A 16951-nucleotide genomic window follows, 5' to 3' on the forward strand; every position below is an offset into this window, starting at 1 on the left:
ATGAGGCCAAAGCTTTTACACTGAGCTCTGATTCGTTTTTGGTGACACAAATGACGTGGGATTCATTTTTTAACGGCTCACATTGCAAATATTCAGACAAGACCTTGAAGCAACCAGACATACTATGCATCTTTTGATACACTAAATATTTCTGACTTTATGCTGTTAAAACAGTGATGGGTTATAAAGTTTTTAAGTTGAAACTCACATCACTAGCAATTTCCTGAGCCTTCTTAGCAAGATGATAACCAGGCGTGATCATGGCAGGAAAACTTCCTTTACCTCGTTGCTGCTCATATTCTTCAGTGTAGGCAATCTGCAAATAAAACATTTCCTCAATTTGATCCATCTAAACTTTTAGTAGCATCTTTAAAAGTGAAAATGTTATATTTTAGAACCAGAAAACAGAAAGGTGTTGAAAGAATGAAAAACTACGACAGAGTATTAGGGCCATGTGGAGAAATTTTTTTTAAATAAATAAAATTACGAGAATAAAATCATACCATTATAAGAATAAAGTCACACAAGGATGAAGACATCTTACAAAAAAAGTCATAATATTACAAACATAAAGTTGAAATAATACCAAAATAAAGTCATAATAATATGAGAATAATGTCATAACAATACAGGAATAAAGTCATGTTATTACCAAAATAAAGTTGAAATAATATGAGGATAAAGTCATAATAATTTAAGAATATAGTTATAGTTTTATGAGAATAAAGTCATAATACAAGAAAAAAGTTACAGTTTTACAAGAATAAAAATTATACCATTACAAGAATAAAGTCAAAAATAAAGTTGAAATAATATAAGAATAAAGTAATATTATGAGAATAAAGTCGAAATATAAAGTTGGATACTTTATTCTCGTAATACTGACTTTATCCTTTAGTCTGTTGCATCCCTTGTTTAGATGCTTTCAAATATCGCAAGCAAACTTTTTTTAAATGACATATATTGGTAAATCTTGGATGTTTTTTAAATTAATTTAATATATTTCATATTTGTGGTATCCATATTTGGGAAACAGAATTAGTAATATTCATACCTGGCTGAAGTTTTCTGCGTTTTCTCTTGCGTGAACCAACTCAACGGCTGCGGCTTCTGAGCTTGCTTTACCCTTTATCTCTTGCTCGTACATCTGTCGGTACTTGATCTGCAATGTGATGTGATCGGTTAATGATCAACATTCTGTTGCAGTGTTTATTCACACTGCAGACAGAAGGGAGTGACCCAATTCCGATTTTCTTCCCTTAATGCGACATGTATCTGATCTTTTTATGTACGGAAGAGGATTAGGGCCACTGGAAAAAAAAAAAAAGTTCTGACTTTAATCTCAGGATTCTGAGATTAAAGTCAGAATTCTGAGTTTAATCTCAGAAGTCAGAATTCTGAGATTAAAGTCAGAATTCTGAGATTAAAGTCAGAATTCTGACTTTAATCTCAGAATTCTGAGAAAAAAGTCAGAATTCTGAGTTTAAAGTCAGAATTCTGATTTTAATCTTTAATCTCAGAATTCTAAGATTAAAGTCAGAACTGTTTTATTTTTTTTCCAGTGGCCCTAATCCTCTTCCGTATTTTATGAGACTCTGAACAACACAGGTCAGACTTTTTTTTAATGCGACCCAGGCCACTTCGATATCCGATACGCTGCTCATTTTTTCGAACGTGACCTGCGTCCTAACGGCCAAGCCCTGAACGTCATTGATACTCGACAAACGTCACTATTCTGCGTCCTGATACGCCCAAACGGGAATTAAAAAACACAACCATGGCGGACGATAACGAGGATTAAGTTGTTAATACGGTATAGCTGGCTCCGGGAAAACAGCTTTAAAACCGTAAGATGTCCTCCACCGTTAGCATCCGTGTTTCCTGAGCACCGCTTCTTCTTTATGGCGGTTAGCAAAACACTGAGTACCATAGTACGCTCTCTATGTGTGACGTCATTGCGCCCTCTTCTGCGCTTGCGGGGCACTTTCAGGTCGTTTGCAACTGCAGTTCCTGATTTGGATCACTCCAGGCTGCTGTGTGAACGTAATCTTAGTTGTTTTTTTTGTTTTGCCACTTACATCACTGGCCTGCTCAGTTGCTCTCTTTGAAACCTTGTAACCAGGAGTAAGATGTGCAGGGAAACTACCTTTTCCCCTCTGCTGCTCATATTCCTCTGTGTAGGCATACTGCATGGAAATGCAAAAGTGTTTTGGTTTTATTTGACTGATCTGCCTGAATGTAAAATAGTTAAAGCAGTAAAAAAAAAAAAAAAAAAAAAAAGGTCAATTAGCATCTTACATCGCTAACAATCTGTGCCTGTTTCTTGGCCAGAAGCACCTCTGGAGGATCAACAAATGTTGTGTACTTTGAGACTCTTTCTTCATGCCCCTTTTTATATTCCACCTAGAAAACAAAGAAAAGCATCAGATTATTTTACCATGTTGGATTTCCGTTCTGTTCTACAAAAATAGGTAATTTTAACTTACACTACTGGCCAAAGAATTGGCATTTTTTACAGCTTGGTAACCCGGTGTTATCATTGCAGGGAAGCTGCCTTTTCCTTTAGATTCTTCATATTCTTCTTTATATTTTACCTAAAATAACACAAAATGAAGCGCTGGCTATTTAAATTATCTATAATTTCATGTTTATTTAAAGGTAAATAGCTGTAAAGACTTACATCACTGATGGTTTTCTGTGCCTGGGACATTGTCACAATCTCCTGGTTGGTCACCATCCCTGAAGACCAGGTCTGTTGTTGCTGTGAGAACTCAGATTGGGACTGGAAAGCCTGTTTAAAATATCAAAAATAGTTTGATACTTTTCTTTTTATTTGTAATATTGCAACTTCAGCATCTTCCTAAACGGGATGGCAATGAATCTCTGATCAACCATACCTGGTTCCCTCAATTTTATATTATGAAAGCTGTTTTTGTGTTAAATCTAAAAAGGATGTTCTCTACCACGTCTAAAAAGCTTAAAATACTATGTCCTCTATGGGACTACAATTTATTTTTTAACATTTTTATTGGCACAACACTTGACACAACACTTAGAATAACTTGGAAAAAAACCAACAACCCTACCAACACCCAACACCATGACTTTAAAAAAACAGTTTTAAGTTTTATTTACATAAATAATCATTCAGCTTGTTTTTAGAAGACCCTTTAGCTTGGATGTATGGGCCAGTTGCTCTCTGATGAGCTCACCTGGCTGACCACCTGACTGGCTAGGCGAGCCTTCTCCATGGATCTCGTGTCACTGTGGAAGCTGGACATAAAGAGATCGCCATCTTCGCGATACTTCAGCTACAAGTGGCACACGAACAACAAACGTTAAGCCAAGGCAAGCAAACATTTAAAAACACGAGACACAGCATTCCTGTCAATAGCTGGAAGCTTCCAGTGAACAGCAATATTATCTGGATGATAATTGTGGGAACCGCTGGTAAGGAAGTGTAAAAAGTGTTAAATGTTATTGCAGTAGCATGGCATCATACTAAAATATCATTAAAAATTAAACTTTCTACCATTAAAATTTTATTTTATGTCATGAAAAAACATAAAAATTTGATACAAAATAGAGTAGAACAAAAGTATGATAGTAAAACTTGTACTGATCCATGGTGGTGGCTGCGTCATGCTGTGGGGATGCTGTTTTTCAAAGTTGATTGGAAGATTGGAAGACCAATACTGGACAAAGATCTGTTAGAAAACCTGTTTGTTTTAATCTATCTTTTAAATAGCTGAAATTTTGTGTTTTAATTTTGTTTTTGTTCATGTTGCCTTTTTGTAATGTCTGTTAAAATTTCTGAGTTGGTTGATTTGAATTCTGAGTTTTGGTTTTGTTTGTGTCTCAATGTTTTTCATTATGCATTTTTTCGTAAAAGTATGATTTTATTGTGATGTTTGTGTGGAGTGGACCCCAGGAAGAATAATCTTTACCACAGGAGAGAATAATGGGGATAATTATACAAACAGAAACAAACAGAGGATGTGAAAAACTAAACTAAAATAAACTTTAAATTAAACTAAACTCGAAACACAATGCTTTATATCAAAGTATCTTAATGTATTGGAATGATCCAGTCAAAATACATACCTAAATTCAATTGAGAATCAGTGGTATAATTTTTAAAAATATGTTCATATCTGCTGTTTTCGAAAAACTTGCAAAGATTTCAGATTAGCTGTAGAAATCTGGTAAAGAGATATTCCAAATGTATATTTTTATAAACTATCAACTCAAGATGGCTGAATACAAATGTAAACCACACCTTTAAAAAGCTTTGAAAAGATATATTTATACTCAAAGTTGGTCTACCATATAAAGTCCCAATAAAAATGCATTAAAGTTTGTCTTTACAATATGAAAACGTGTAAAAGTTTAATTGGTTGAATTTATCTTTTGGAAAAGACAAAATATGACATTATAAAACTTTACACGTCCTTACCAGTGGTGCCTCTATTATAATGTCAAGAGAACCTGAGCTCACGATAAAAATATAGCAGAAGTGTGCTATTATTATTAATAGCTGCGATGTTTTCCAATCAAGATGAAAGAGGAGCTTTCATGAAAGATCCAGAATAAAACCCTTATCCTGCCGTGTTTGATATTTATCCTTTAGCAGTAAACATGTCCTAAACTAATATTAGAACTGCAGTATTGCAAAGGATAAGGGAGTCAACTGCTCTTATCACTATGTAAGGGAAATGCTAATGCTAATGCTACTGAAGTCTATTTCACTCTACGTAAATTTGTACATCTATTTAAAGAGGAAAATAGACATATTTACTTTATTCAGAATAGATAGAGGGTTCATTAGCATAGTCTGATGTCAGCTCTGATATATATATAAATGGGTGTATGTGTGTATCAACATGCTAAGTCCCACATCTCGCTGCTAGCTTGCAGCAACAGCTAAGAAGCTTGCAWGYCCGCTGCAAATATAAACATGAGAGGTCTGCTTAAAGCTTTAGACGCAGACAGACAGAAACAGGTGGCCTTGCAGAGGAAAGGCAGAGATGAGAGGCTGTTTTTCCTCATGCATATTTTTAGCCACCTGAAGCATAAAGTGGCKCAMGCCGAGTGAAGGGTAGTCTCGCCTCTGTCAGAGATACAGAAATAACTGTAGGCACGCTTTTCATTTCAAACCCCTGCTGTCACCTAGAACACCGCCGTTATCCTGTCCATCCATTTTTGATCATACAGTAAGGAATATACACGTTTGAGATCAGGTTGCTAGCTTTTTTTTATGTTAGAATTTGAATTTAAGAGAATCTTGAAATGTATGTGAATTTGACATTTTTTAAAATTCAACATATTTTGTTTTGAAACTTCATTATCAAGGGAAAAAATATAAACAGTCTGTTTTGATTAGATTGTTATGTAAAGGTAGTTCCTTTACATAATAAAGTCACAGAAGAGGATTAGGACAACTAAAAATATAAAATTCTGGCTTTGATCTCAGAATTCTGCCTTTTTTTCAGAATTCTGACTTTAATCTTAGAATCCTGACTTTTGCAGAATTCTGACTTTTTTTTCAGAATTCTGACTTTGATCTCGGAATTCTGACTTTTTTTCAGAATTCTGACTTTGATCTCAGAATTCCGATTGTTTTCTCAGAATCCTGGTGTTTTTAGATCAAAATTTGGATTAAAAAAAAAAAAAATCAGGATTCTGACTTTAATCTTCTAAGATTGAGTCAGATTTTGAAATTAAAATAAAAATTCTGAGGAAAAAATCTGAATTCTTTTTATTTTATAATCTCTAGAGGCACTAATCCTCTTCCGTGACCTCGTCATGACTAATCCTATCAAATATTTTGCTTGTAGCATTGCATGATGGCTTATGTCACCTGTCAACAATARATACTGAGAYAGGAAAAGGTCAGAGCTTCATGAATTGAATGTGTGCCGCACGATGATGTCATCGTGTACCTCACTGGTCGCCTTGCTTTGCTTCTTTGCGTTGATGTTGATGGGAGTCTCATAAACACTTGTGAACGTGTTATTTCTCGGATTGTGCCTGGAAAGCATGAGATGTAAAGTGGTGCAGAGGAGAAAAAGTACAAGTTAGATCCAATTTATTTTCCTGACATGTTAAAACTTTAAACTGCTTTAAGAAACAGACTCATATTTTCACATAATAGAGTMATTTCTTGATTTGAGTGGAGTAACGCTTACACAGAGCAATATGGCCTCTTCTTGTGGCTGACAAAGTTATTAGGGGTGAGAACCATTTTGCAGACATCGCAATGAAAACACGCTTTGTGCCAGTTCTGACAAAAGAAGAAACAAATCACATAATTTTGTCAATTCAGTGAAAAAACTGGTTCAAAACAGATGCATAATCTGAAAGATGGTCAAAAAACAGAGAACATCCATTATCAGTCTTGGTACCCTTTAACACCTAAATTTCAAATGTCTGCCTATATATTTCTTCCTTATTTTAATTGTAAGTAGTTCTTTAAATGTCCTGTGAGATACATTTATCCATAACAACTGGATCTTTCAATATCCAGCAAGTTATTTTCGCAATTTACCGTCTATTAAACAAGTGCCCCCCGAATTAATTTCACTCTCTGCAGCTGTGAAATTACCGTAATAACCCGATATTGGCTAGAAAGTGCAATGTCTCCCCTTTCAGAAACCRTTGGAAKTTTTCAGATAGCGCCAAGTGCGGCGGAATTACGGTGCTGCAAATTTGGCCGTGTCGTCGGCGACACGTTCTGGTTTAAATAAAAACACAAACACTCTTAATAATTCCCTCCAAGAACAATGTCTTCTTTGCTAAGTGTTCCTGTKACATTTAAATGTTTTTCCAACTAAATGTACAAACATATTATTTCAACATCTCAAATTCTGGATTTGGGTCCTTTTGAACAAAAATAATKACCCWGTTTGTTGAGTTAGCTAAGAAACTAGRAGGCCTATCGTTCCTCAGCCCGCCATTTTGAACTGGACAAGAGCCTGATGAATGTGAAACAGTAAAGTGAAAAGTATACTATGATAATGTTAGGGATTTGTTTTGGATTTTTTATTAMATTTTTTACATTAGAGAATCAATTTGTTCATGCGAGCTAAAATCAGTCTTCTAAATGCTAAATGGAAGCTACTGCTAGCTCTATTTAACACTGACACAAAAAAAGAAAAGAAAAAAAATACAAGCGAGCAATAAATGGTTAACTTTTTTCTGCTTTATTTCATTATTTTTGTCATTTCTTTGTTTTGATTTTAATAATCTTTAAGTTTGATTACTAAAGTTACAATTAGCCTTTTAGCTACTAAGTAGCTAGCATAAACCAGAAAAAGCGGGCTAAAAGCAAAATGTACCTCCAGTTTGTTTTCTTGCTAAATACTATTCCAACAGTATTTTATATTAGTGGCATTTTTGTAAAAAATAAATAAATAAAAAAATACAGCTCTATTTTATAAAATTCCAAAATTCTGCTAAAAATGTTTTAATTGAAAAAACAAAGCTTACACTTTAAAATAAGTCAGTAAACCCATCAAAACATTTTTTTTGTCTTGCAGCCACTGTAATAATTTGAATTGTTACATGTTTTATGGTTTTTTTTGTATGTGTGTTCTTTGGGGGTTGCACTTAATTTTTCACAAATATACTTTTTAAAATTTTGATCAACTCTTTGTTAAATGAATAAGAGATGCTGAAATTCATGGCATGTTGTTGGATTAATTTAATTTCAGAAAAAAAAACAGATTATGTTTACATTAAGATAACAGGCAGGTGCTACATTCCACATCAATCCCCATTTGGTAACTAGTGCATAATAAGCTGAAACTTCCTAAATATATAATACTGAGTTTTTCATGAGAAATATATAATAGTTATAGCTAACATTAACCACATTATTTAAACATTGCTGGTTCAATTTGAAAGGTTCATGGTCATAGCTCATCAATTATTATTATTATTATTGTAATTATTATTTTATTTTTAATTTTTTTTTAAAGCCAACATGAAATCATACACATTTTAGTCAAATTTACATTACCTGGTCAATGCAGTTGATCTTTTCTGCTGGGTAGACCACAAACCCGCACCTGGCACACGACTGCATGGTGAGCTATAAGTCTTTTCTCCCTCAAAAATAAAAATATCCTCAAGTAAAACTGTGAATAAACACAAAATGTTGCTTTAAAGCAGCAGTGCGGTTGTCAGACAGGCACCAGTACAGGTTAGAACCAGAAAGGGACTYGTGTGTCTTTGCTGGTGGTAAACTTAGCTGTGAGACTGTGCAGTTCTGAGAGGGTCTCTTACCTAAAACCGTGTCCCATGAATGGACCAGCCCCCTTTCTGTGCCCCTGATGCCCTGGGACTGCMTGAGTACAGCTGTCTATTAGTGGAGAGAGACTCACAAAGTATTCACATGTCTCTGCATTTGAGTAATGAYCTCAGATAGAACGGCATCCTGTGATAACCTCTGCATCACATACACTTAATTCACTGAGTAATACTTTATTTTTTCTAGCTAAGCTTTAACAGCTAACAATGTTTAGAAAGAAAAATAAATAACCTTTAGCTAGTCAAATCTAGTGGTATAGAAAGACTTGAGCAAAACTCTTTTAATTAAAAATTAATACTAATAATTCTATTTGGGAAATTTTATATCCAAAAATGTAAGTAAGACCTGACACAAAACTCAAATGCCTCACCTCAAGAATTTATAGCATACCTTATCTTATTTAAGTCTTAAATTAATTCTTGATTATTTCATTTTTTATTACTTCTCTGACATTGTACTTATTCGCAATAAAAAAATATTTTATTTTATTTCAAACCTTAAAAGGTTTAACAAGTAGCAAGTCTACCCGTCTTATATGTTATTGTCAAATTCCTAAATGTGACTTTTGTCAATTTTGGGTAAATAAATTCATTTTTAAAATAAATAAAATTAATTTTAAATGTATTTAGTTGGTTATTCAAATTCAAATTTGTTCGAATTCAAACTCATTCGAATTTGAATAACCAAAAGAAAAAGCCCCTGAAAAAACGAAGTGACGTATGGTGCTGACGTAAGCACGCACAAGCAAGACCTACTTTCACTTTCTCAAGTTGGAGGAACAGAAAGTTCGTGGAAACTTGAGGAAAAGGAAGGTTGACCCACAAGCTGCTTTTTTACTCTAAATACGCTGTTACAGACCAGCCCACGCATTWCTTGAGCGTAAGTTATCTCTGACATTTTAATATTTTTWAAAGTTAGAAACGGTTCAGATATTTACTAGCTAAACACTTCAAGAAGCTAACACAATATGTCAAACAAACCGTGTAAACTAGTAGCTAAAAACCTATAAATTCAAAATTCATAGGTGAATAAATTGTKRKKTTTTTTTCACAATTTATTGTGAAAAATAAATTTAAGYCACTGTTATTTCTCTGTAGCCGTGCTGACTCTTGCTGTAAAACACATAAGTTTGACGTTTCTAACCGCTAGCTTGTAGTTGAACTTTATTTACGTGTGTGAAACACAGATGTCTGGAGAACCAGCAGAGCTTAGTGAACTTGGAGGCGATCCTGGCACAGATGACGTGAAATTAGACCCTGACGCAGAGAGGAAGGAGGACCACGTCGACGCCAAACCTGACCGCAGCGCGAGATTTCGTCTGTTCGGGTGACTTTCTTTAGAAGTCCATGCATAATCTGAACCAAAGTTATAGTTTGTGCCTTTCAAAACTCCGTGTGTGCTCAACCACTAATGTGGCACGAATATATTTTTGATTTCCTTAAATAAAAAATAAAAAACACACAGACACACATCTATGGTGAAGCATAACGTCTTTCTTCCATTTTCTGATAATCTAATTCCCACATTTTAATCTTGGCATAATCTTGTCAAACATGATTCACCTGTTTTGCTTTTTCAAACCTGTTCCTCTTTCCTCAGAAACTGTTATTATTTCCCGCCTTATGTTCCAACCTATTCCTGGTAATTTTGTCAGAATGAATAAGTAAATAATTCTCCTCTTATTCCTTTTAAAAAAACAGTTTATTTCCCATTTTATGAACCAACTTGTCCCAGGTAAAAGCGTTTATTTTTTCTAGAGTGAATTACGAAAAAAACTTTATTACTGGATTAAAAATCCAACTAGCTACTTATTAACAGTAATTAACGTTTTTGTTATTGAATAAAAACAGATAAAAATGTTTGGCAGATGTAATCCTAACAGTTTTAGTTTGGTGGAACGTAAGAAGCAAATTAGAAAATTAGGCATTGAGATTTAAAAACAAGGGTTTGTTCCAGTTTTACTCACAAGGTGGCGTTCTGAATCTGTCCTATAGAGAAACACATTACTGACATTAGTAATGAAACCAAATAACCATGTTACTTAATCTGATTTCAGATTAAGTAACAAAATGTTTGATTTACCAAAAGATTATTTCTATTATATAATTGTACAAAAAACAGGACCTCAGATTTTAGATTATAAAGAAAAATATGTTGTTTTTTTTACATAAATCATATCAAGCACAATATACTCGTTTCTTTATTGTTACTATTGATATGTGTGTATAAGACACAATAAAAGTAATATAAAATAGGATTGTTCAAAACAAAAACATTTAAACAAATAAGTATAAACACAAAAGTTAAGTAATATATGATCTGAAATTAACTTTATGTTCAAGAATATTCAAAGTTTATTTACGATATTGCTGTTTGCTCCAGTATCTCATTTAATATATTTAGCTTGCAAAATCCAATTTTAGGTAATATATAGTAGCATATTTTTAAATGTTAATGGACTAGAAAGTATAAAATACAATTAGACCAGAGGTGTTGAATTAATTTTCGTTTTGGGCCAAATCTAAATCACAAATGCTCTTAAAGGGGCCAGTCGAGCCAGAATGTATTGATAAAACCTGATCACAAACTGTTAAGTTATCAATGAATCCTTAAAATTAAATATTTCTTGATTTTTTTTTTTTTTTGCAATAAAAATCTAAATGTTTGTGGTACTAATTTGGAAATATTTACATTTATTTATGACAGTAAATGCGACTTTTTATTACTCGCTGTGTAGATCCTGGATTATAATCTGACATCAATTAAGGCTGAGGCAGCTGTTTACTACAAGTAAGAAAGTTTTTGACAATTTTTGAGAAAAATCTGCAATAAACTCCCAATTATGTGTTAGCGCATATAAAGTGAGGGGATTTCTTGATTTTGTGTGAATTTCCACAATAATTATCAAGAAACTGGAGGCACTGGTTGATATAATTTGGCAGTAAATGGATAAAAACTGCATTGGTTTGATTGAAAACATAATATTTATGTGTTTAGTCTAGAATCTAGAGGGCCACATAAAAAGCTACGGCGGGCCGGATTTGGCCCACGGGCCTTGAGTTTGACACATGTGATTTAGCTTGTCTCGTGTTGCGTAAATGACTCTTTATGTGCAATATTGTTATGACAGGTTTAATCCCCGTATTGATAATTCCTCTCAGCTGCTTAATCTTCAGTTTTCTCATGGCTGCTCCTCTTAGATTTATTGAAAAGTCAAACTGTACACCCGGTACTGTATGGGTGGATCTTTTGTCCGTCTGCAGCTGAGGACGTTGATGACCTGTCTGACCTCAGCAGGGGGTGAGGCTCAGGGCCGGAGCATGAATAGGCCTTTAGAAAGCGCTGGTGCGATGGGGAGGCTGCTGACTCAGGGGGCTCACAGCGCGCTGCCCCAGTCCTCAGCCGCCCGCGGACCCAGTCTGGACTCCAAACTCTACAGAGAGCATGTTAGCTTCCTAGCACACACCAAAAAAAAAAACCAAAAAAAAAAAAAACCTTGTGCTTCCGGGTGTGGAGAAACGAGACAGAATCAAGGCGTTTCAGATGCAGAGCGGAGTGGCGCTTAATGACGAACCCAGGTAAGACGGGTTCTCTCCGCAGTGGAACAGCGATCCAGCTCTTTGCCCACCCTCATGCTATTGTTTGGCACCGCATGTTGGCACTTTGGAGCTGGGCGGGGGGCTTCAAATGTTCTAGATCACATGTTTATTTAAAAATGGCTGCTCTGCCTGTGAGTGCACAAGAGGTATTGCGGCGTACAGTATTGTTCTAGTGCTTGAGCGACCCGATGACTCGGCTCTTCTAGATGGTTTTTCTTCCCAATGGGGCCACTGTTGGCCCGGCTGTCTGGATGGATCTTTGAAAGAATGAAAATATCATTGGAGTGTGAGAATTACCTCTGCTGGATAATTTCCTCCTGCTCACTCTGCATAGATGATCTTTGCAAAAATGTTCTAGTTTCTTCTTCAGCCCGACTGTGGATTACTGCGACCAAATTTGGCCTTGACGTTTATGCCTTATTTGAAAACGTATGTATGTATGTGTTGGGTTTCTTCTAGTCAGTGGTTCAGGTTGTCTACTGTGTCATGCATGCTAGCTGCTTTGGACATCTTRGGTGTTAGTTGAGAACATTTTTGACMTAAAAAATGTTCRATGATCCAGGGATATTTTCTAGACTTGCAAGATATTACATAATATGGTAAGAATTGAAGCTGCAGAAATTTAAATGTAAACTTTCTACATTGTTTGCTTTTGTTGTAGCCGGTTAAATTAATCCTCTAAATGTAATTTTTCTTTCTGCTAGCAAAAAAAATAAGGATGGCCAGAAGCGGGAGCAGGACTACTCTTCTGAAAGCCATTCCAGAATTGTTTTTCCAACATTCCAGTATAAGATGAGCTACCAGCGAGTGGGGAAGTGCATCATCATCAACAACAAAAACTTTGATGAAAACACGGGTATGGCACACGCGGCTTTCAGAATACTTTACACTCTAGTTTTCTTGTTTTTTTTTATTTTCTAGTTTTGTTTGGTTGCGTTATTATTTTAATATTTTSTTACAAACAGGGATGAATGTTCGCAATGGGACGGACCGGGACGCAGGTGAGCTGTTTAAGTGCTTCAGGAGCCTGGGCTTTGAAGTCGTCGTTCATAACGACCAGACGTGCGAGAAGATGGAGTATCTTCTCAAACAAGGTCAGCAGTTTCTCTCCATCTCCTTTTAATGCCATATGTTTGTATTTCATTCATTTTATTTATATTACGACCTTTTTTGTCTGTATTGGATGTAAAAATTTATGTTTAATTCTCTTGAAGTCAGGTGTTACAATAAAAGGCGTCAACAGTTGTGTTATACAGGGTTTGTACGAGTGCTTGAAATCCTTGAATTTCAGCTAGGCGTTTTCAAGGTTTGGAAATGCTTGATTTCTGCATGAAGTCTTGGAAAGTGCTTGATGTTCAAACTGCGCAGTTTTGTAATAAAGTGAAATCTAACATTTGATTAAAAGCCTAAATTTAGAAAGTTATTTACAGGTGGAACTAGATATTTAAAGATAATAAAAATATATTTTTTTCACACTGTATGAAGTTAAATCTGACCAAACTTCTCTTCTTTTGAATCAGTTGGAATTCCCTAAATTATTTATTTTTTTATAAAGTCCAGCTAACTTGGTAAGAATTTTTTTTTGAGATTTTATTTTGTAAAATTTCTTTCTTGGCGTAAGAGAGATTTCRAAACATAAACTTTCATGTTTTAGTTTAACTCGTCCCTAATGTAGAATGTTGAATACTATCAATGAATGATGTCAAAATATTTAATTGAAACTGCCTTCTTTAATTTGTTTTTATTTTATCTCCAAATGARGTGATAAAAAAGTTGGTAAACTTACCTTGAAAATCCTTGAAAAKTGCTTGAATTTTASTTTTTGAAAAGTGTACAAACCCCTGTGGTATTTTTTACAGTGTAGAGTTGAMGTTTACAGTGKAAGATAATAAAAACRKWAATTTTTTCACTCTCTGAAGTTAAATCTGACCAAAWTTTTCTCGTTTTGGGACAATTATTACTGCCAAGATTATTTCTGTTTGCTAAATCCCAGAAAACTTAACAAGAACAKTTTTTAGAGATTKTTTTGTAACTTYCTTGGACCAGTCAGATRTAAAGAGTGTTTATAAGTGAGACATTTCAAAAACATAAAATTTTGCTGTATTCTAGTTTATATCATGTAATAGTTAATCTTTTAAGTGTGGTGYTGGGAAAATTTGAAAATYGTAAAAGATTATTTTTGTAACTTCCTTGGACAGTCAKGTGTAAAGAGTGTACAAGCGAGACATTTCAAAAACATAAAATKTTKCTATGCTCTTCTTGTTTATATCCAGTTTTGTTCTAAAAATGTAAAAACTTACCTTGAAAAACTTGAGAAGTGCTTGAATTTTACTGTGGGGGAAGTTCATGAACCCTGGTTATAATGTTTACARTTGAAGATAAAAACAGACTTTTTTTCACTGTCTGACAGTAAATCAGACAAAATTTCTCTTGTTTCATCCCGGATACAATTACATAATTATTCCTATTTGCTAAATACCACAAAGGTTAATGAGAAAATGCTTTAGAAATTATTTTGCAACTTTCTCGCACCAGCCAGACGTGAAGGTAGTGGCGCAAAAAGTGGGTATTCAGGGTATGCAACGCATAGGGGCGCAGCACCAGAGGGGGCGCCAAAACCCCGTCTGGAGGGGGCGGGTTGTTTTCCCATACACTTCAGCGCGCCTTACGCTCCTTCACCTAGCGCACATAACGAGGTAAATGTAGCGAGTTTTACCCTTCACGTATCGTCGCCTCGGGGGGAGGGGGGATGCATCGTTCCTTTACCCTGACGTTCCTTCCCTGGGGGTGGGGGGCGCCGATCTATGTTTTCGCATCCACCTGAATAATGTGTAGTTGCGCCACTGCGTGAAGGTGTTAAAGAGACATTTCAAAACATAAAATTTAGCTACATTGTAATTTATACGTTCAATGTTTGTAAACTTGATGTATGAACTGTGGTTATATAGATGGCTGAGTGATGTGAAGTTTAGATTTTTAGATATATTTAGTGGTGATTGCTAGAGAGGCCTGTGAAATTTACTGTTTTCTGGAATTAGATGAGCTAACATTTCTTTTTCTTTTTTTTTTGGGTGCATTTTGTTGGTCAGCCTCAGAGGAAGACCACAGCGACAGCTCGTGTTTCGCCTGCATTTTGCTGAGTCATGGTGAGGAAGGCATGATCTACGGCACAGACGCGGCCATGCCCATCAAGACCATCACCTCCCTGTTCAGGGGGGACAAGTGCAAAAGCTTAGTCGGAAAGCCAAAACTCTTCTTCATCCAGGTATGACACAATTGCTCTAAATTCTTGAAAATGCTTAAATTTCAAAAAGGTGTTTGGAAAGTGCTTGATATTCAAATTGTAAAGATGTAATAAACTTTTAAGAGAAAAAACTCCTTCCTCAAAATCATGTAATGAAGCATTGACTTTACATTAATACAATCTCTTTTGTCTAAAGTAGGAAATACTTATTATTCCTGATCAATCAGTTATTGAAATAAAGGGTGTCCATGGATCCTTAAAAAGTCTTAAAACATCTTAAATTAATGTATCTAAAATTAAGGCCTTAAAATGTCTTAAATCTATTGAGGGGAAAAATAAGATTGTCTTAAATAGACCTTAAATTTAGTTGTGGATGAACTATTTAATCTCATATATTCTGTGTAGTTTCTCACAGGTTGTGGCTATTGCTAATTAGCTGCTAATATACCCTTGCTAGGTGGCTAGCTACCTTTTTTTTTAACATCTGTCATAGGTAATTGAAAATTTATCGCTAGTTTGCTGGACAATGTTTGTCTTAACCATTGGCTCACTTCTGTTGCCAATCCACACAATTAATTTATTTTTGTAAATTTCTGTAGTGATAAAGGTCTTAAAATCAATTACTGATGGCCTTAAAAAGTCTTAAATTTGAGTTGGTGAAACCTGCAGAAACTCTGCCATATTTTATATGTTAAAGTTATTGAAATTAGTTTTTTTGGGGGGTTCAATTTGTGTTTTGTTCTAATATCAATGAGGTTATTAATAATATTAATAAATGATGTCATATAATAGTGAATCAAATAGTGTGTTCTCTGGTTAATTTGTTTTGTTTTTATTTTCAAAGTGTGGTTAAGGTTTGCTAATTTACCTAAAAAATGCGTGAAAAGTCCTTGAATTGTCCTTGAAACATATGTATTTTTGTACTTTTACAGGCTTGTCGAGGTTCTGAATTTGATGAAGGTGTCCAGACAGATTCAGGTCCACCAAACGACACCCTGGAGACCGATGCTAATCCAAGACATAAAATCCCTGTTGAGGCAGATTTTCTGTTTGCATACTCCACTGTGCCAGGTAAGCCATGTTTTTAAGTGTCCAATCAAGTCAACATATTGTAAATTTAGGCCTGACACAATAACATTTGCTGGACGAAACGTTATCACAATAATTGTTGCGATAAACAATAATATTGTTGTCTTGAGACCATTTTCAAGTCATTGATAATGACATAATGTTAAAGATGTAAAGAAAACATTACACTGGAACTGGAGAGTTTTTAAAAATAATACACAACAACCAAAAACAATCAATACAACAGAAAAAACCGACTTAAATATAAACCATAAAAAAAATTTATTCTGAAGTCTTTGTAAACAAAATTATTCTTCAAAAAATATCATCCAGCTCCAACTTACGATTATTTTTGTAGTCAAATATCATGATGATTAATTGATTAATCGGATAAACAAATTGTCACAGTTTACAGATTTTTCATTTAACTACGTAAGCATTTTTTAAACCATATTAGAAATACATCAAAAATACAAAAAAAATCAACAATTCAAATTATTGTTTAGATAAGAAAAATCCAATAATACAGCATTCCTTTAGTGAATATAAACCAGGTGGAGCTGAAACGATGCCACTTGAGGAGTTTTGGGTAAAACATAATTACAGTCAAAAGTGTTTTTATCAAACATGCAAAATGTAAATATATATACATATATATTCATATGTGCACAAATTAAACATATTTAGCATAAATTTTAAAAAAAGTTAAAATAAACCTTTTTCAGTTTT

At 34.4% G+C, this 16951-nt stretch overlaps 2 protein-coding genes across 7 annotated transcripts in view; one reads left to right on the forward strand and one right to left on the reverse strand.

Annotated features, from left to right (window-relative positions):
* The window catches only part of nrap (nebulin-related anchoring protein), a 29969-nt gene extending 21695 nt beyond the window's left edge, over positions 1-8274 (reverse strand). For 2 of the 4 annotated variants that reach the window (XM_017310901.1, XM_008436675.2), the window contains exons 1-10: positions 8021-8273; positions 6189-6283; positions 5943-6030; positions 3213-3311; positions 2681-2791; positions 2487-2594; positions 2299-2403; positions 2079-2186; positions 1055-1162; positions 209-316 (exon numbers count right to left, since the gene is read on the reverse strand). In XM_017310901.1, coding sequence (XP_017166390.1) covers positions 209-316; positions 1055-1162; positions 2079-2186; positions 2299-2403; positions 2487-2594; positions 2681-2791; positions 3213-3311; positions 5943-6030; positions 6189-6283; positions 8021-8086 — 996 coding nt within the window. In that variant the 5' untranslated portion in view covers positions 8087-8273. Of the gene's footprint in view, positions 1-208; positions 317-1054; positions 1163-2078; positions 2187-2298; positions 2404-2486; positions 2595-2680; positions 2792-3212; positions 3312-5942; positions 6031-6188; positions 6284-8020 lie in introns of all 4 variants that reach the window. The other 2 variants (XM_017310902.1, XM_017310900.1) reach the window with 2 other exon arrangements.
* Positions 8275-9052: 778 nt separating this feature from the next.
* Positions 9053-16951, forward strand: part of casp7 (caspase 7, apoptosis-related cysteine peptidase) — an 11823-nt gene continuing 3924 nt past the window's right edge. The window contains exons 1-6 of one of the 3 annotated variants that reach the window (XM_008436676.2): positions 9053-9190; positions 9498-9637; positions 12615-12766; positions 12876-13004; positions 15000-15175; positions 16087-16225. In XM_008436676.2, coding sequence (XP_008434898.1) covers positions 9498-9637; positions 12615-12766; positions 12876-13004; positions 15000-15175; positions 16087-16225 — 736 coding nt within the window. In that variant the 5' untranslated portion in view covers positions 9053-9190. Of the gene's footprint in view, positions 9191-9497; positions 9638-11799; positions 11890-11923; positions 12340-12614; positions 12767-12875; positions 13005-14999; positions 15176-16086; positions 16226-16951 lie in introns of those variants that run through there. The other 2 variants (XM_008436677.2, XM_008436678.2) reach the window with 2 other exon arrangements.

This window comes from Poecilia reticulata, linkage group LG19 (assembly GCF_000633615.1).
Source record: "Poecilia reticulata strain Guanapo linkage group LG19, Guppy_female_1.0+MT, whole genome shotgun sequence".
Taxonomy (NCBI): Eukaryota; Metazoa; Chordata; class Actinopteri; order Cyprinodontiformes; family Poeciliidae; genus Poecilia; species Poecilia reticulata.